The following is a 21,010-nucleotide window of genomic DNA, read 5'->3' as shown; positions in this document are numbered from 1 at the left end:
GACCGCTGGTGAACTCATCACTGGCATCGGCATGGAAGACACCATTATCTACCTCCTCCACTCAGTGCTGTCACACCTGGAGAAGGCTGGGAGCACTGTGAGAATGATCTTTGATTTCTCCTGTGCCTTACTGCCTTACTGGGAGACGAACTGCAGAATGCCGGAGTGCACCACCATCTCACAGCATGGATCATAGTCACCTGTCACCTGTCACCTATCCCTTGACCTCGGTTGTGGTCGTTGGGGTGCCCGTGAAGACCCTTTCACCGTTTCTTTCCAACCGTCTCTGTTTTCTGCCTCTCTCTGGGACTTTGCGAAATCCAGGTTGGTCCACTCTCTGATGTTGTCCTCCCACCTCTTTTTCTGCCTTCCTCGTTTACGAGATCCTTGTACAGTTCCTTGTAGCACCGTCTTTGCAAGGCCTGATGATCTCGTAACATGGCCGTACCACCGTAACTTCCGTCTTTTTACGATGGTGAGTAGGTTGTCATGGTGTCCGATAGCTTGTTGTATCCTATTTTGAACTTCCTCGTTTGTTACATGGGATGTTTAATATCTTCCTGTAGCATCTCATCTCCATTGCAAGGATCTTTCTTTGGAGATCTGCTGTTAGTGTCCAGGTTTCACATGCATATAGGAAGATTGACATGACAAGGGAGCGTAGAAGGAGGATCTTTGAGCGCAGAGCTATGTTCTTATCTTTCCAGATGGTTTGGAGTTTTGCTATTGCTGTTGATGTTTGAGCAATTCTTGCCAACATCTCTGGCCTCGAGCCCTCGTCTGAGATAATAGAGCCTAAGTATTTGAATGACTGCACAGTTTCTAGTTTTTTCCCACTGACTCGGATATCAAGATTGATGCCTTGATCAGAATCAGAATCAGAATCAGAATCATCTTTATTGGCCAAGTATGTAGAACACACAAGGAATTTGTCTCCGGTATAACACGCTGCACTAGTATCATCGTAAACAACAAAATCATTGAACTATTTTAGAGTAACCACTAGTTTTGAAGTACCATTTTGTGGTGCAAGAAGAGTGACTGTCAGTGACTGTTTAAGGAGTTAATGGCTAGAGGGAAGAAGCTGTTTAAGTGTCTACTGGATTTGGTGCGCATGGATCTGTAGCGTCTGCCTGAGGGGAGTGGCTGAAAAAGGTGGTGGGCAGGGTGCGGGGGATCCAGGAGGATTTTCCGTGCCCTTGTCTTGATTCTTGCAGTGTGCAAGTCCTCAAGAGTGGGTAGGGCGGTGCCAACGATTTTTTCTGCCGTCCTAACTGTCCGTTGAAGTCGGATTTTGTCCTTTTTTGTGGCGGCCCCAAACCAAACCGTGATGGAAGAACACAGGATTGATTCGATGACTGCAGTGTAGAACGGTCGTAGCACCTCCTGTGGCAGGCCATGCTTCCTCAGCAGCCTCAGGAAGTACATCCGCTGCCGGGCCCTTTTCAGGATGGAGATGGTGTTGACTTCCCACTTCATGTCCTGGGAGACTGTGATTCCCAGGAACTTGAAGGTCTCGACGGTTGACACAGGGCAGTTGGATAGTGTGAGGGGCAACTGAGGAGAAGAATGTTTCCTGAAGTCCACGATCATCTCTACAGTTTTGAGCGTGTTCAGCCCGAGGTTGTGTCGGCCGCACCAAAGCTCCAGCTGCTCCACTTGTTGGCGGTACGCAGACTCGTCGCCGTCTTTGATGAGACCGATGACCGTGGTGTCGTCTGCGAACTTTATGAGTTTGACAGCTGGATCTGTTGAGGTGCAATCGTTTGTGTAGAGAGAGAAGAGCAGTGGCGAGAGGACACATCCCTGTGGGGCACCAGTGCTGGTAGTGCGTATTGATGATGTTGTTGCTCCCAGTCTCACCTGTTGTGTCCGTCCCGTCAGGAAGCTGAGGATCCACTGGCAGATCGTAGGGGACACACCGAGGTGGAGTAGTTTGGGGGTGAGGAGTTCCGGGATGATGGTGTTGAACGCAGAGCTGAAATCCACAAACAGAATCCTTGCGTAGGTCCCTGTGCTGTCGAGGTGCTCGAGGATGTAGTGCAGACCTATGTTGACTGCGTCTTCCACAGACCTGTTTGCCCGGTAGGCAAACTGGAGAGGGTCCAGCAGGGGTCCAGTGACGTTCTTTAGGTGATTCAGCACAAGGCGTTCAAAGGACTTCATGACCACAGACGTCAGGGCGACAGGCCTGTAGTCGTTCAGTTCCAATGTTGCCGATTTCTTGGGGATCTGTTGAAGATTTGTGTGAAGACCGGAGCCAGCTGGTCAGCGCAGACTTTCAGGCAGGAGGGGGACACTTTGTCGGGCCCCGGAGCTTTCTTGATCTTTTGCTGCTTGAAGAGCCGTCTCACGTCCTGTTCGTGGATCTGTAGTGGAGAAAAAGAGGGTGGGGGGCTAGGTAGAGTGGTTTCTGGTAGAGGTGGGTGTGTGTGGGAAATGGGGGTGTCCTTTTCAAATCGGCAGAAAAACATGTTTAGTTCATTAGCAAGACCCTTATTGTTCACTGTTTGGGGGGATGGCATTCTATAGTTAGTGATTGCTTTCAGGCCATTCCATACAGATGCAGAGTCGTTAGCAGAGAACTGGTTTTTCAGCCTCTCTGCATAGCTTCTCTTTGCGATGTTAATTTCCTTTGTCAATTGGTTTCGGGCATGTTTGTACAGTGCCCGATCTCCATTTCTAAATGCGGCCTCTTTCTCTTTCCTGAGTTGCCTGAGTTTGGGAGTAAACCATGGCTTGTTATTGTTGAAGGAGCAGAACGACTTCGTTGGTACACACATGTCCTCACAGAAACTGATGTATGATGTTACAGTGTCTGTGTATTCATCCAGTGTGCCCGTTGAAGTTTCAAAGACGCCCCAATCAGTGCAGTCTAAGCATTCTTGTAGAGCTAGCTTTGCTTCATCTGTCCATTTTTTCACAGTCTTAACAACCGGTTTAACACATTTGAGTTTCTGTCTGTATGTAGGTATTAAGTGGATTAAATTGTGGTCAGAAAGACCCAATGCTGCGCGGGCGACCGATCGGTATGCATTTTTGATTGTTGTATAGCAGTGATCTAGAATCTAGAATGATCTTGATTGTTGTTGGTCATCAGCTTTGTTTTTTCGGCTGATATTTCCATGCCATATGAGGCAGCTGCTTCGTCCAGGTGTTCTACTAGTCGCTGTAACTCATCTTCTGTTCCTGCCAGTCCATCTATGTCATCAGCAAATCTGAGGTTGGTGATGTTTCTCCCTCCGATGGAGATTGTGCCTTCATGATGTTCAAGGGCATCTTCCATGATCCTCTCTAGATACAAATTGAAGAGGGTGGGTGAGAGTAGGCAGCCCTGACGCACACCGACTGTAGTTTTAAACCAATTGCCGATACTTCCATTCAGGAGGACAGCACTTGAGGCCTTTCCATACAGGTTTTCGATGATTCGGACGAGGTTGGCATCGATGTTATACTTGCGCATGGTGGTCCATAGGGCTGCGTGCCATACCCTGTCAAAGGCCTTTTTGACATCTATAAATACGTGGTATAGGTCTTTTTGGTGCTGTAGGTGTTTTTCGCAGATTAATCTTAAGTTAAAAATCTGTTCTGTGGTGCTGCGTCCTGCTCTGAATCCAGCCTGTTCCTCAGCTATGATGTTCTCAGCTATGGGCTTCAGTCTGTGCAGAATGATCTTCAGCAGGACTTTGCTTGGGTGACTGATCAAGCTGGTAGTGCGATAATTTTCACACTGCTGTAGATTTCCTTTTTTCGGCAAGGTGATTATTAATGATTGAGTCCAGGGTGTTGGCCAGACTCCGGTACTCCATATATGGTTGCAAATTTTTGTGAGGGCTGTTATCATTGCCTCTCCTCCTGCTTGGACTAGTTCCGCAGGGATATTGTCTGCTCCGGCAGACTTTCCTTTTTTAAGTTTCTTGACGGCTAGTTCCACTTCTTCGCGCAGTCTTCTTCTTGTGGTGTTAGTGGACATTTGAGTACTGATGGGTCCCCAATTAGTTTGTAATTGTACAGGTCTTTGCAGTATTCTGTCCATCTGTCCAGGACATCCTTTTCTTCTGTGAGACATATTCCGGTCTTGCTTTGTATGCTGCTAGGTCTTCCTTTTTTCTTGGTGGTCAGGTCTTTTACCACTTGGAATGCTTTCTTTGTGTTGTTCTTATCTAGGCTTTCCTGTATCTCGCTGCACTGTTGTTCTATCCAGGCTTCTTTTGCTTTCTTCATTTCCTTCCGGACTCTGTTGTTGGCCTCCCGATACTTCTTTGCTCCCTCTAAATCCCTTTTTTCTTTCTTTAGGTCGCGTCTTTTATCACACAACTGTAAAATTTCGTTGGTGACCCATGGTTTTTTAGGATGTTGGTGTTTGCCCAATATCTTGTCAGCCGTCCCTGCAATTGCAGTGTTAAAGGTGTTGATGGCTTCTTCAATGTCCGTGTTCTCATCCAGGACTGTCAGGGCTGCAAAACTCCCTCCAATCATTGCTTGGAACTCTTCCCTGACTTTGGGGTCTTTTAGTTTGTCGAGGTTGAATCTCAGTCTTGTGAATCTGGGCTTGTTGATTCTTTTTAGTCTTGTTTTGAATGTCATCATTACTAGATCGTGGTCACTTGCTATGTCTGCCCCGGGGAAACTGCGGGTGCGGGCGATGTTTATTCCTGAGCGGAAGCGCTTAGGAACCATGATGTAATTAATCTGGTTATGAGTGTGACCATCAGGGCTGTGCCAGGTTTCTCTCCTAGAGGCTTTATGAGCACCGAAGGTGTTGGCCAGTGCTAAACTGTTGGTAGCAGCAAATTCCAGAAGCCGCAGTCCTCTCTCATTTGTTACAAGGTTGCAAGATGGTCCATATGTTCCCCTCCAATTTTTATAAGCATCTCTACCAACTTTGGCATTCCAATCGCCCTGTATTATTATTATGTCTTTCTTGTGCACTTCGTCTATAATTCCCTGGACTTGGATGTAGAATTCTTCTACGTCCTCCTCACTATATGTTGATGTTGGAGCGTAGGCTTGTACCACAGTGATGTTGAAGGGTGCTGCCTTTAAGCGGATTGTAATTAGCCTGCTGGAGATTGGGCGACAGCCTAAGACTGTGCCCACAATGTTTTTGTATACCAAGAAGCTGACTCCTTCTTCATGAGTGTCTTGTCTTCCGATATAATACAGCTTGTGTCCTTCCTGCGTTGACATTTCCCCGATGTTTTTCCATCTCACTTCGCACAGGCCTAGAAGGTTCCAGTGATACCTGTCCATCTCATGGACTAGTTCTTCCAGTTTCCCATCTTGGTGTTATGTTCTTACATTCCATGTGCCAATCGTTATGTTTTCTCTGGATCATAGCTTGCTTCTGTTGTTGTCATTACCAGTCGCATACTTATCGTCTCCGCCCTGATATGTAACGGTAGACGCGGTCCTTGTTAACCCGGGCGTCGACCGAGCCGGTATGGAATCTTTGGTTGTAGTCTTCATCATGGCGATTCTTGGGCAGTTAGACCTGGCGGTGCCCATCTCCTCTCCAAGCCGTTGGCCACAGCCGATATCCCCCGGTACTTGGTGGCTCGCCTTGACCCAGGACACATGACCGTTGGGTTCTACTTGGAGCCCTTCCGCTCTGGCTGTTGACTTCCAAAAAAGTTCCTCCGCCCAGTGATGCAGTGTCAACATCACTCCCCTCACATGGTTCAGCCGGCCTGTTGAAGCCGTTGTCCGGGGTATGGCGCTTGGAGCCACATGTGAGAGATTTAGGAGATAGGTGAGGCCCAGTGATGCCCAGTGATGCCTGTCCACCTTTTCCGGGTGCAACAGCCAGACATCAAAGGTACTACCTCTACCCAGAGCCCCCTATACCCCATCCCCATGGATCATAGACTACCTCATAAACCGGCCGCAGTACCTGAAGGTGCAGAGCTGTGAGTCGGACAGGCTTCTCTGCAGCACTGGAGCGCCGCAGGGGACTGTTCTGGCTCCTTTCCTGTTCATCCTCTACACCTCGGACTTCAGACACGCCACGTCAAACTGCCACCTTCAGAAGTTCTCTGGTAACTCTGCGATTGTTGGCCTCATTGCAGAGCTGGACGATCGGGAGTACAAGGGACTGACAAAGGACTTTGTGGACTGGTGCCAGCAGAATCACCTCCAGATCTACCCTAGGAAAACTAAGGAGTTGGTTGTGGATTTCTGCAGGAAACAGTCCTCACCAGCACTGATGAACATCCAGGGTATGGACATAGAGAGGGTGACCTCCTACAAGTACCTAGGTGTTCTTCTCAACAACAAACTGGACTGGTCTACCTACACGGACACCCTGATTAGGCATTAGGATTAGGAAAGAACAGAGCCGCTTCTTCCTACTCAGGAAACTGAGGTCTTTTGGGGTTCAGTGGTCACTCCTTAAGACTTTCTATAACTCGGTGGTGGCCTCGGCCATCCATTATGGCATTGTCTGCTGGTCAGGCAGCATCTCGGCCCGGGACAGAAAGAGACTGGAGCGACTGGTCAGGAAGGCCAGTTCTGTCCTGGGCTGCTCCCTCGACACTCTGGAGGAGGTGGGCAACAGGAGTATGCTAACTAAGCTAAAAGCTATGATGGACAGTCCCGGACAGATACTGCCGCTCGTTCCTACCGACTGCTGTCAGGCTGCTGAATAACAAATAAATAAATAAATGATGTGAAAAACAATTGTAAATAGCACTGCGACCTTACCATATTTGTATTTATATTGCACTTAATTGAACAGTGTTTGTTAGGTTTTTTTTCTTCTTTCTACCCAGAATCTTGCTGCTGTAGACTGTAAATTTCCCCAGTGTGTGAGAAATAAAGGATATCCTAATCTTAGAGCTAGCTTCTGCAGCCGAGGATCGGCTTTGGCTGCTGCCCAGCTCACATTGCACCCGACCCCTTTGGCCCCTCCCATGGGTGGTGAGTCCATGAGAAGAAGGACCCATGTTGCCTCTTCGGGCTGAGCCCGGCCGGGCCCCATGGGTGTAGGCCCGGCCACCAGGCGCTCGCCAACGAGCCCCACCTCCAGGCCTGGCTCTAGAGGGGGGCCCCGGTGACCCGCGTCCGGGCAAGGGAAACTTAGATCCATTCATTGTAATCATCATCAGGGGTCTTTGAGCCGTGCTTTGTCTGGCCCCTCACCTAGAACCTGTTTGCCATGGGTGACCCTGCCAAGGGCAGAGAGCCCCAGACAATTTAGCTCCTATGATCATTGGGACACACAAACCCCTCCACCAAGGTGACGACTCATGGAAGGGAAACAAAACAATTTGGGAAACTTCTTTTTTCTGCTTAAAGAAGAGAGTCCAAACTTTGTTTATTTTTTTTTGGTAGGCTCCATGTTTAATACAACAGCTTTATTTTTGCAAAATACGGTCTGTTTTCACAGACCACGCAGAAGATTAGGGAATTTTAGAAACAATCTCTTTTTTAACCTCAAGGCTTTCAATGATAAAAGTTACCCTCATTCATTTGTTTTTGTGCCATTTTCTGTACTGCTCCTGTCCTGATTTTTTTCTTGGTAGAACCTCGGCATCCAGTCGGCTTGTGCGTATAAGGCTGTTTTGTCTGGATCTCAGATTAAAAGTGAGTTGCTCCTGGTGGTCTGCAATTTACCAATCAGTCTTTTTGTGCACTGGCAACATTTTGAAGGTTGCCGAGCATAAAATGTTCAGAAACATGCTTGTGGAAATTCTCATACATTCTGATCATTTCATGCTCAGGGGTATTGAATCGAAAATGGACTGCCCGGTTTGTCTTTAAACATTTAGCCGCTCATCCGAGTAAGCTCATCAGTTCATCCAACAAGGCTTGGTTAGGTCTGCACCAATTTTAGGCTAGTGCTGCCGTAACCAACCTTCTTGTATGAACTGTTGAAGCCTTCTCAGAAGAGAGCTGAAACATCTTTTCACCGTAGGCAACCAAACAATCCTGTTGCACTTGATTTATTGCCTTGAGAAAGGGATTTATAATTTCATAAAATCTCAATCTGTAGTGGTTTACTGTTCATGCATGTATTCTTTCTCTCACATTCTTTTTCAGGTTCAGCTGATTCACTACAATCACGAGTTGTATACAAATTACACCGAAGCTGCCAAGAGTCCCAATGGACTCGTCGTGGTGTCCATATTCATGAAAGTGAGTCTCAGATTCCTGTTTAATATATCCCAAATGCCTCCAAAGGTAGATTGTATATGGTGACTCTTTGTTCCTTGATGATACAGTTGCTATGCAGTTACCGTGGTCCTCTATTTTTTCATATACAGTTGGCTTACTGTCTTACGGTATATAAGCTCGAGCTAATCAGTCACACCTGGACAGTATGTCAAGCTTTCCCCTGTCAGAATGCCAGCTCTCCTCTGTGTCTTATGCATCCAGCCCCTGCTCTCCGTAGTTGCTTTGTATTTACAGTGCTGTGGAAAAATACTTGTCCCCTTCCTGATGTCTGTGTTCTTTGCATGATTTATCACACACAAAGGTTTCAGTTCATTCAACCAGTTTTAACATCACACACAGTCAACCCAAGGAAATACAAAATGCAGTTTCTAAATGCTAATTTATTTATTAAGGCACAAAAAAAAATTCTAACCTGTTTGTTCCGATGTGAAAAAGTAATCGCCTCCTTAAACTATGAATGAGTTGTGCCTCCCCTGGCAGCAATAACTGAAATCGAGCATTTGCGATTATTGGTGATCAGTTTTTCACATCGCTGTGGAGGAATTTTGGCCCACTCTTCTTCGCAGAATTGCTTCAACTCCGTCAAGAGCAGGGCTTGATGTAGAAGGCATAGAAGAAAGCTTGATGTTCTGACAAAGTGGAACCAAACAACCTGGGCTTGAATACTGAAACACATCAGGCCATTTCAATTTGACTCAACTGTATTTATTGAGCACTCTAAAACAGGGGTGCCCAAACTTTTTGGATCGAAGATCTACTTTTCGATCAATTAACCTCCCGGGATCTACCCTTACCGCCACGCGCATGCGCACGCGCACACCCGCACACTAGGGATGTGAATCTCACCACTGAGGACGATTCGATACACATCACGATCCACTGCCAGCGATGCGATACTTAAACGATACATGGAATTTTCTGGCGATACGATGCGATACGTTTCACCGTCGTCACGATGCGATACGATTCGATACACATTAAGTTCAAATCAATGCGATCCGATACGATACAATGCAATTTGTTGCGATATTGTGCAATTAAACATGATGCAAATAAGCAAAGAAAAAAAGCTTTTAAAAAGATGGAATTCAGTATGGTATTACAAAAAGGATACCACTTTATTCCTTATAAAGAGTAGAACTTGTAAAACAACTTATTTAAGCCCTTTCACAATTGGGTTTTGTGCAAAGAAAATGTAAACAATTTGGCACCTGAGACTCACAGCTGTTGCTATAGTGTAAACACAAACAGACTATTCTCACTGAGTGTCTTATATGAAATATAATAATAATATATATATGTATATGAATCTATAGCGCAAGATGTCCACCCATCCACTGTAAGTGCAACTCTTTGCGCACTGTTCAGCGACACAGTAATCTCACTTCTCACTTTGTTGTACACATCGGGAATATGTTTGTAAGTGAACACAGACCTGTCTGGTATTTTATACCTGGGTTCCAAAACGTGCACGAGCTGTCTGAAACCCTCGTTGTCCACCACGCTAAGGCTGGAGGTCTTTGCATATGAAATAAACAGTGACCTTAGTTATAGCCATTGCGCGGTCACAGTGAGTTGCAAGGGGACTCCCGAAATAAGAGGCAATTTTTTTCTGATCCTGACCTGGTTTACCAAGAGTTTCTCCGGTGTCCGACGAGGAACTGGGCGTGGAAGCGGGGGAGCGGGAGGGAAACTTGTCGGTGATCTGGTGCCATCGTTTTAAGTGGGTCTGCATATTTGTGGTTCTGCCGTTGTATGGCTTCTTAGTGCGACATTCCTTGCAAATTACGGAGGTTTTATCAAGCTTTCCGTCTTTCTTTTCGAAGCCGTAGTATTTCCAAACATAAGATTTGAATGTTGCGGCTGCATTAAATATAGTAGTTTCCTTGCTGCTGCTTGCGGTAACTTCCATAATGTTTCGCTAGTTGTGTGTACTGGACTGTATGTGACGCACGGCTACCATCCGTATTCAACACAAAACGCAAAGCAATGATGGTGCATTCATTGCGCCTAGGAAAGTGCAGATAGGTGACGTTTAACATGAATAAAACGGCGCTTGAATCGGATTTTACCGATACCCATCAATGCATCGTGATGAATCGCGATTTCACCGGTCAATCGCGTCGTACCCAGTGAATGAGCCGATGCACTCGGATCGCGCACGTGCGCATCGATGTATCGATTAATATCGATTATTTTCCACACCCTTACCGCACACACACACACGCGCACGCCATGATGAGAAACAGCCTGAAATGGAGGCATGCGACGCACTTTTGCAGCCTGTTAACTATCGTAGCTCACACGTACGGTTTTAAAGTGCTTCCCTGGGCCCTCCTACATTCCTATTCTTTGCGCGTGCTTTCAGTGAATTGAACACGAAGCAAACTGAATGAGAATCATGACGATAAAAGATAGAGCGCAACAGCTCTGATCACAAGCTGCAATTGCAAACTGCTGAGCGCTAACAACTTCCGGTGATGTAATCACGCGCCACTGTAAATTTAAGGTTTACCTGCTTTATTTAATTTTTAAAATATTTTTTGGTGAAAATGAGACTGATAAGATTATTAGTGTGCAGTGTATATTAACACAAAAATATATATTACTGAGATGTACAAAGACACAAAAATGGTTGTTTTTTTTCTTCTCGACACTCCTCGGATCTACTTGGGACCTGTCTTAGATCTACCGGTAGATCAGATCTACCTAATGGGCACCCCTGCTCTAAAACAACTACTGGTACATACAAAGCGATGTACACGGAGCAAAAATCATAAAGACGGATTTATACAATCAATTAATAACACAAAAACTGTAAACAACACAAAAAACAAAATCGGGTGTCTCGTGCTGAGTCGAAAGCCAAAGCATACACACGCACACACACACACAACAAACGCTCCCACAAAGATGATTCTGAGATGCATTAATTTTGCAGTTGAATCATTGCACTTGTCATAATAAAATCTGTAATAAAGAGAAAATCTGTGCTATTCGTTAACTACCTTTCCCTCTCTATTTCTGTTTTTTTTATCCAGGTAGCTGAAACATCTAACAATTTCCTGAATCAATTGCTGAATAGAGACAGCATCACAAGAGTAACATATAAAAGTAAGTCGTTTTTTTGTCTTCTCATAGTCAACTGCATTATTCGATTTAAGATGCTTGCTTTTCTGAAATATTTTGAAATAGAATATTTCATTATTCATTATTTCTTGATTCTCTTCCGTTGTTACTTGAATTCAAAGTGATTCTTTGACTTCTCCAGTAGTAGATTGGTATGATATTACAAGATTTCTAGAGCTGAAAGGTTTACTGTGGATGTGACAGGAGGATCATTCAGCTGCAAAGTGCAGTGGCGCCTATAGATAAGTGTTGATTTCATTTCATGACCACACTCCTGACTCAAAAGACGCATAATCTAACTGTAATTAATGGAAAGCCCATTAATAAGGAAAGTCACACTCGATAATATTGGACTTTAGAAAATTAATTCATTCTGAAAGATGTTTTTTGCGTGTGAATGCCTTAATCAGTTCCAACCCTCCTCAAATTTTGACATAAATCTTTTCTAAATCATAAAAATGCATTAAAATATGGAACAAATACATGTTGAGATTATTAGTTTAGTTTATTAATTAGATTATTGCGCAATAAATGAGAGCTGTACATAATGTAAAAAAACAAAGAATAAAGAGTACAAATTATGCTCATTTAACTTTTAACTGCGTCCTCATCGTTCTTTTTTTTGCCCTCTTTAGTTGCCGTAGTCAGAAGTGTTTTTTGCCTGGCGTTTTGGAAAAACAACTGATCCAAGTACGTTTGCTTTTGTCGGCTTTTATCAATCCTTTGAAAATGTCCAAGGCAAACAGCATAGTGAGCGATCGCCCGACAGGTGAACACTTTTTCTGGGTGATTCACATTTACGTGAAACTATCCGAACGCCTCATGGTTCGACGAGGACGCTGCATAGGTACATAGGCAAGACTCGTACTTTAGCTGTCCCTCTTAGCCAATGGGAGCCAGGAAGATGCTGGGTAATAGCCAATGGCAGAGCAGCTCTAAGTATGTTGCCTTCAGGAAACTCGGAGCTGCAAGTAGCAGCCCATACTGTATTTTACCTTTGGTATCTTGAAATTTCTTTCGTAACAAGAGGCAATATTTTCCCGTTGAGGTGTTTCATTACTGGAAAAATTTGTATGAAGAGACGTTCATAAATAGAGTTGCCACTATACAGAGGAATAACATAATCAAATACCATTCATCCATCCGTGTTTTGATTCACTTATGAATCACAATGGTCGCGGGCAGGATGGAGCCTATCCCAGCAACAGGCAGAGTTCATCCTCAACTGGTCGCAAGCAAATTGCAGGCTACACATAGACAAACAACCATTCACACTCACAATCACACTTGGGGACAATTTAGGGCATTTCATCATTTTTTTGGGGGAGCTTTGTTACACAGCCAAGCCTGATTGCCTCCAGACCTGTTCAAAAGGAAAATCACTTTAATAGAACTTGTCTGACAAAATGAAGTTGGCGAAAAGATCTCCAAACCTGCAACAAAGAAACCTGCACCCAAAGAAATTCAAGAACAGATTAAAAATACATACAATACAATACAATACATCCTGATATATATATCGCGCTTTCACAACAGCTGCAGCTATAACGAAGCGCTTAACAAAACAGTTAACAGAAAGTAAAATAATAAACACAACACATAAAATAAAACACAGACAATCGTGCAATCCTAAACACTTTTCCCTCACACGCTTTATTGTTTAAAGTAGTTTGAAATGAAAGAGAAGAGAATCTAAGTATCCTTTCACGAATGGATCAGAGACGTCATGCTCAAAATGTGCAAACGTCGGCTACAGGCTAAGTTTCAAAGTCAACAAGAAGCTGTAGCATCCATTGACGAAAAAGAGATTGGTTCACTTCTCCTGTCCCATGTAAATCCATTTCAATTCCAAGTGGCGACTCTTAGTTCCACATATGCCTCCTTTCTTCTCATTGTCGGCTCCTCAAGCCATGCATCCATCCAGCCACAGACTGTCCATCAGCACCGACCTTTCCGCTGAACAAAGCGGGGCTGTGAAAATGCTGCCCATTACAGGCGCAAAACACAATAATATCCAGCACCAACAGTCAAATGGTGCCGACATTCCTCCCAATCAAAATCGGTGCTGGTGCAGGCGTGCTGCCGAGAAGGCGCAACCACCAAGCACAGATTCTTCTGCTTTGACGAATGTTGTGGCCAAAAAACGCTGAAAACAGTCCACATCAGCTCCACACAACAAAACAACACCATGTAACAAAACAAAAGGCAAAAGCAACCAAAAAATTACAAAAAAAAAGCAAGGCTATTGAAGAGCACTTGATGACGGTTGCCTACTCCGGTGCCATCTTGAAAATAAATAAATAAATAAAGTACCAGATATATAGAATTTGGGAAAGGATGACAAAACCTGTGACCATTTATCCCCGTGACCAAGCTCAAAACCTGGGGGGACCGAGCCTTCTCTGTCGCCGCCCCCACCCTCTGGAACGCTCTACCACAACACATCCGCAAATGTACTGACCTCCAATCCTTCAAATCATCCCTTAAAACTCGCCTGTTCCGCAATGCTTTTAATAGCTTTTAATCTCTTTTACCCATATTTCTTTTTGTTCATCTAAATGTGTTTTTGTAAATTATGTATGCTTGTTTAAAATGCACATTTTATCCCGTGTTTTAAGCTCTTGTAAAGTGTCTTTGAGTGTGATGAAAAGCCCTTTCAAATAAAATGTATTATTATTATAAAACCATTCCAAAAACGTAGGTACTCCAGCTCAAATGGAGAAAACCCAAACCTTACTCCAAAATCACAGTGATGAGTCATCCATGAGGTCACAAAGAACGTCAAGACAATGTTGTCATTTCTTTGAGGAGCCGGTCCGTCTCAGTCTCTCTCCAGAGAGCAATACTGGATCGGTGATGGAAAAAAAAACTTCCTCAAAAGGGGTACTTCACAGTTGATCAGAAAAATACTTTATTCTTGCTAAATACAGCTGATGTCAGAAGAAGTCCCCCCCCCCAAATTCTCTGGTCTTTTGTATCCAATGCACTTTGTTTAAAAAAAAAAAATCACAGACCAAGCTGATACTATAGACCAAATGTCAAAGTCAAGGCCCGGGGGGCCAGTTCTGGCCCGCCACATCATTTCATGCGGCCCGTGAGAACAAATCAAGCATGTCAACTTCAATGATGCCTGCTCAAGTCTGAACCAAAATTTCAAATTGTCAAATTGAAATTGGAGAAAGGTGCTTTGTAAGTGACAGCCCGTTGACCATTTCATGCAACGTTGAATTCAATTCTATCGGTTCAATTCTAGCTTCGGCCTCCCTGTGTGGAGTTTGCATGTTCTCCCCGGGCCTGCGTGGGTCTTCTCCAGGTACTCCGGTTTCCTCCCACATTCCAAAAACATGCTTGGGAGTAGTGATATTTCGTTCGCGAACGAAACGTCTCTTAGAGCCGGCTCTTTGAAGTGAACGATAGGAGCCAGCTCCTAATAGGGAGCCGCTATTAATAGGAGCCGACTTTTTTTCTCCTGTCCCCCCCCCTTTCAGAAAAGCCGCATGTGATTGGTCAAGATCCGTGGTAGAAGAGGGAGGGGAGGGTGACACACGCTGCAGTGAAGAGAAGGGAAAGGAGTTAGAGACACACACAGTGGCACGCTGTGTGCAGCACACGAACAGAAGAGACAGGGAGACGAGAAAGGGCTCGATAGCGCTACAGTACAGAGAAAAAAACAACACGGTGGAAAGTGGAAAGGTGAGAAAATGGATAGGAAACGCAGTGAAATTTGGACTGATTTCAACTTAATTGATAGTTCAAAGGCAGCGTGAAGACTGTGCAAGGTTAAAATATCCAATATCAAATGTTAATTTATAATTTGTTGTATGGTAAAACAACATTAGCTTACTTATGTTGTTTTACTGTAAATAGCTTATAAATGTACACAGAGATTGGAACTTTTTGTTGACCTTGTTTTGGGTCTTTGTTTTTGTACTTTGTAATGTATTTTTTGTAGCACTCCATGTTTTACTCAATAAAGAGTAAATATTGAGTATGTTCAGAAGAATATAAATAAAGCCGGGCGGCCCGCTAGTCCAGTGGTTAGCACGTCGGCTTCACAGTGCAGAGGTACCGGGTTCGATTCCAGCTCCGGCCTCCCTGTGTGGAGTTTTCATGTTCTCCCCGAGCCTGCGTTGGTTTTCTCCGGGTGCTCCGGTTTCCTCCCACATTCCGAAAACATGCATGGCAGGCTGATTGGACGCTCTAAATCGTCCCTAGGTGTGAGTGTGGACGTGGATGGTTGTTCGTCTCTGTGTGCCCTGCGATTGGCTGGCAACTGATTCAGGGTGTCCCCCGGCTACTGCCCGAAGATGGCTGGGATAGGCTCCAGCACCCCCCGCGACCGAAGTGAGGATCAAGCGGTTCGGAAAATGGATGGACAGATAAATAAGCCATATAAATAATATTTGATATACTGTATATTTTTTACATCCGGAATTCATTTTACACATAATTGTACATTATTTTTGGTAGTAAATTAATTTAAGCAACAACAGCAAAAAAAACGAGGAGCCATTTGGGAGCCGATTGAGCCGGCTCTTTTTAGTGAGTCGAACCAAAAGAACCGGCTCTCTATAAAGAGCCGGAATTCCCATCACTACTTGGCAGGCTGATTGAACACTCTAAATTGTACCTAGATGTGAGTGTGAGCGTGGATGGTTGTTCATCTCTGTGTGCCCTGCGATTAGCTGGCAACCGGTTCGGGGCTGCCTGAAGACAGCTGGATTAAGCTCCAGCACCCCTCCGCGATCCTTGTGAGGATAAAGAAGATCAGAAAATGGATGGATAATAATAATAAGAGTAATTTCGACAAAAAAATGGGGACCTTGCAGATGTAGCTGCTTGACACTTAAGGGGTGTTCACATGGCACACATTTGCTCCGGCGCTGCACCAATGTATTTTGTTGCTATATATTTTACAACGGAGCAAATTTTGTGGAGCGTTCACACGTACAAAGCCGCTGAGCGTGTCAGCTCCGGCACAGCGTCGGTGCAGCTCTACTTGCTGCTCGGAAGGATACCTCAGTGAAGACTCAAGGAGCGTTGCGATGTGTTGACATTCTCCATTGCTGTCAATGATCCTGAGGTAGACCACAGCAGCAATAGCTTTCACTGAAGTGTCGGAGAAAATGTGGAGCTCTTTCCTCTGAGCAATTGACAGAGACGTAGTGTATGCTCTCGGCATCTTGATATCTTGTAGATGCTGTAATGACTCTTTCCACATCTTCCATTCCGCTTCCTTCTCATCCGGTAGAGGAGTATCTCAGTCGAGAGTTTCGTTACAAATAGCTACGGCTGGAGAGGGTGAGGTGCCGAAGACATGAACCTTCATGCGATACTCGACAATCTCCTGTTGTGGTCATTCTCCTTAAACCACAGGAACCACAAGAAGTCTCTGTTGTCTTCACGAACGACAAAGCTGTGAAACATATGTTCGATGTCGGCTATGATGGCAACTTCCTCTCGCCTGAAGCGCAGCAAGACTCCCAACAAGGTGTTATTCAGATTAGGACCGGTGAGAAGCATGTCATTCAGGGAGACGCCTTGATGTTGAGAGCTGGAGTCAAAGACGACCCTGATCTTGTTCGGTTTCTGCGGGTGGTAGATGCCGAAAATTGGCAAATACCAGCACTCCCTGTCCTCTTGAAGCGGTGGAGCTAACTCAGCGTGGTCACGATCAAAGATGTTTTGCATGAATGAGACGAAGTCTGCTTGCATCTTCGGCTTTCTGACCAGAGCGGAGGGAGTTGAGTCTGCTGAGAGCTTGTTCTCTGTTGTTTGGGAGTTGCCGACGAGGGGACCGGAAGGGGAGGGGCGCGACCCAGCCGTTAGTTTCATCCATTTCCATCTCCTTGTCCATGAACTGTGACACACATCTCCAACGACGACCCATCCCAGGTCAAGCCGTTGGGCGAAGGGGGCATTGAGTGCAAACCCCATGCATTTCTTGAGTGGATGGGGTTTCTGATGAATGGGGCATTGTTTACCTATGTCAATTTTACCTTCTGAACTGTCTGACTGTAAAACTGGGCTGTTGGGTGGGATGTCCGTCTTGTGAGTAGCGACGTGTCTTTTGACGAATCTTTGTCCTCTTTCGGGTGGTTCGAGCTTTAGAGATTTCTCAGGAACAGGCTGGAGTGAAAAGCTGGGATCGTTTCTTCTGCGGGCCTCGTTGCAGATGAACTCTGTGAAGTACGTGAAAGGAGGAAAGGAAACACCGTGCTGCTCTTTGTAGAGGGAGCCTATGGATAACCACCTTTCTTGGAGGCCGTGCGGGAGTTTCTGAACGATAGGGGTTTGATGCCTCTGGCAGTGTCCAGGTACGAGAGCCCAGACAAGTAGCCGTCAGCCTTGGCAGCGTTTAACTCTTGCAGCAGGTCTCCCAGTTCTCTTAGCTTCGAGACGTCTTTGTGGGAAATCTTCGGAAAACGCTCTAACCTTTCAAAGACAGCAGCCTCTATCATTTCATGTGTTCCGTAGCACTCTTGTAGCCGCACCCATGCTTGCTGTAGATCTATTGTGGGACTAGCGATGTGCACAGAACGGATCCTTCTAACATGCTCGATGGACTCTTTTCCTAGCCATTTAGTTAACAGGTCGAGCTCCTCGCTGGCGGTAAGCTTCAGTTCTACAATTGCGAGATTGTATAGATTGAATAGAGAGAAAAGAGGACTTCCATGACCAATAGCTTTCTGGGTGATCATCAAATTGGTGGAGACCAGAGTTCACAAGTCCTTGGCGCATTAAGTACCTCACAATGTTGCTTATGCCCGTGGTGTCGACAGGATGTGCTTGCGGTGGGGCTTGTAGTGGAGAAGTCTGTCTTGCAAAGGACAGCTCAGATGGGGAGAGTTGAGCGGGGCGATAGTTCCATACTACAGTGCACTCCGCTTAATAGAACACCATTGGGCCGAAGCGCTTCAATTCTACTAAGCGCAGTTTCTATTAACCGGAGACACGTCGACGACCAAGTTATGCACGCAGAAAAACCCCTGCTGACGAGTTAGAAGAGATATTTCGACTGTGGACGTCCATATCTTTAATCAAACAACAAAACAACAACTTTAATCAACTTCAGTCAAACATCTCAAATCACGAGAAAAATTTCGTTACTTTTGTCTGGAAACAGGAGTCCGTAATTTTGCGGTTGACTTCCCTCTCAATGCGCTGGATAAGAGGGAAGTCCTGGAAACCGCGGGCGTACCTTCTGAGAATCCGGCAATGCATCGTATCGTCTGAGTATGTCCTTCTTATCCGCAGGTGATAGCCCTCATCTCTTGAATGAAGTTGAAGCCATTGTGACGTGCGTGTGTCTGTGTGTGGAGTGACGCGTGCTACCTGTTACTGTATACGGCTAGAACTACCGCGTTTTCTCGCGATAGTGGTACAGTATCGCGATAGCTACACTTCGAAAACCACTAGTTTACAATGTTCATTGCTTACGGCCTGTTCTATTAAGCGGAGATCTGTTCTACTAAGCGGAGTATCTTTATAGGAAATTGCATTAGGCAAATCCGTTCCAGAGCCTTTTGCTCTAGTAAGCGGATTACTCTATTAACCGGTGTTCTATTAAGCGGAGTGCACTGTACTGGTTTTGAACTCGTTGGCTGACATTTGGAGCTGCTGGTGTTGACCGTCCGCAGTGCTGCACTGTAGCTGTGGGTGCTGGTATTTTAGGTCGTGGTGCCGGAGCTTCAGACGTTGGCCTGGCAAGTATTAGGTTGTCATCAGATGGATGGGAGGTTTACGGTGGATACAGAGAAAGTTCTGGTGGCTCCTCAAAGTCTGTTTGGAGCTGGGTGACATAGTCACGTATACGTTGTGGGCTGAGGCTCACTTCAGTGTCGAGGTCTCCTACTTCCTTTGCAATGCTCGAGCTCAGCCGCTTCTTCTAGGACTCTAGCCTCTGCGGTGGCTGTCGCTACCTCCTTTTCGTGTCCCAATTTTGTGAGCTCAACTGCTAACTGGGCTTCTTTCATCTTTAGTTCTGCCTCGCGCTGTGCGTAGAGAGCTATCGTGCGCGCCGCTTCAACTTTGGCGCGGGCCCTGGCAGCTGCTCTGCTGGCAGAAGATGAGTTGGATCCAGTAGATGAAGATCGGAGGGACGCAGTATCGAGTGCGGGCATCAGAGTTTCGAGGGCTTGCTCTTGTCCCGTGACTCCATAGTTGTTGAATACTGAGCCGTTGTCTGTCATTGTTAACTGTTTTGTACTTGTCCGCCGTGAAGACGTCTTTTTACTATTCTGTCCTAGTTGTCCGTGTCTGAGACGTGAACAGATAGACAGATAGCGAACAACGAAAAAAGACCAAGGATCCACAATGTTGAGATGGAGCTTTAGTTTCTTTTTTCTTAGGTTTTGTCAAAAGACGATGCTTTCCAAGGCATATACTCAAGTATGCAACTATGCATGCTCAGCCCTGGGCGTGTTTGATTCTCAACAGCTCTCCACAATCATCCTGTGTTGTCATTTGAGTCCAGAAACATTTTTATTTATTTATTTGCCATGAAAATTATTTTTATAATGGCCATCATTTTATGGAGGGAAGACTTGCATGCTGCCAATACTAAAATTTTACAGAACAAAGGAACAAAATTAGCACCCCACACATTTCAATTTCAGTTTAGAAAAACAACAAACTGTGTAATTTGAAAAAGAAAATGTACCGAAGAGGATTAGGGCCAATGAAGAAAGAAAAAATAAGGTTGGCAAGATTCTCACTTTAATCTCAGAATTCTGACTTTAAAGTGAGAATTCTGACTTTAATCTCAGAATTCTCACTTTAATCTGAGATTAAAGTGAGAATTCTGACTTTAAAGTGAGAATTCTGACTTTGTGACGTTCGTGGAGCTATGAATAGTGGGGGGACCGTCAGCGTGTGGCGTGACTTGAAAGAAAGGACATCATGTCGTCACCCAGCGACTTTTTGCGTGGCCGAGGAGTGTCGGAGGACATCCTTTCACTTTTGGGGGAGCAGAGGGTGAGTAAACAGTGCGTCGTGTTTGTTTCATTTGGAGTTAACGTGCTCCATGAAGCTTGTAGCTCCGTTGCTAGTCCGAATGTCATGAATGGATGCACCCATTTTACATTCGTGAATAAGTAGAACGTAACCAATTTAAATGGGTACGTTCCTGTGACGCCACATAACGTTGTTAAAAACAACACCACTCTCGACATCGAACCCCTTTGTGTGGATGGCAGTGGCCGTCTGGAGCATCGTTGCAGCCTAATTGCCGTGAACTGAACACACCTGTGGTCGTGTCGTAGCAAGTACTGTAGTGATGTGCCGCAATTCAAGGCTACATCATTTGAAGTATGTGCACACGCATGCATAAATGAAGTCAACAGTTGATGAATTGCTGTCTGAATAGGGACTTTATTATCATAGTTGCATATTCTAATACAAATAGGTTAGAGTAATTTTCAAGCATACATGTATCTTAGTACATTCTTAACGGTTTTCAATACGGTTTTCAACATTGAAGAGTTGCAACATGTTTGCCTGTGTATTTGGTTTACAATTGTAGAGATTAGTATTACATTTGTGCTTCATACTTTAAAATTAAGCGATTATGTGTTATGGTGATTGAGTGTATATTTTTTCTATTTGTCTCGTTGTGCAGATTGACAGTGATGTCATAGCACTGATGGACGATGCCACCCTTGCCAATTATGTCCCGTGCTATGGAGACCGTATAGCACTCTTCAAT

General features: G+C 45.1%; 1 protein-coding gene across 3 annotated transcripts in view; it reads left to right on the top strand.

The window, feature by feature from the left end:
- LOC127594599 (carbonic anhydrase-related protein 10) overlaps positions 1-21,010 on the top strand; it is a 62,940-nt gene that overhangs the window by 26,304 nt on the left and 15,626 nt on the right. For all 3 annotated transcript variants that reach the window (XM_052056481.1, XM_052056479.1, XM_052056478.1), the window contains 2 exons: positions 8,041-8,136; positions 11,217-11,289. In XM_052056481.1, the coding sequence (XP_051912441.1) occupies positions 8,041-8,136; positions 11,217-11,289 (169 nt within the window). The remainder of the gene's footprint in view (positions 1-8,040; positions 8,137-11,216; positions 11,290-21,010) is intronic.

Source organism: Hippocampus zosterae, unplaced genomic scaffold, assembly GCF_025434085.1.
Source record: "Hippocampus zosterae strain Florida unplaced genomic scaffold, ASM2543408v3 HiC_scaffold_22, whole genome shotgun sequence".
Taxonomy (NCBI): domain Eukaryota; kingdom Metazoa; phylum Chordata; class Actinopteri; order Syngnathiformes; family Syngnathidae; genus Hippocampus; species Hippocampus zosterae.
The sequence above is the reverse complement of the archived record's forward strand: the minus strand, read 5'-3'. Positions and strand labels throughout refer to the sequence as shown.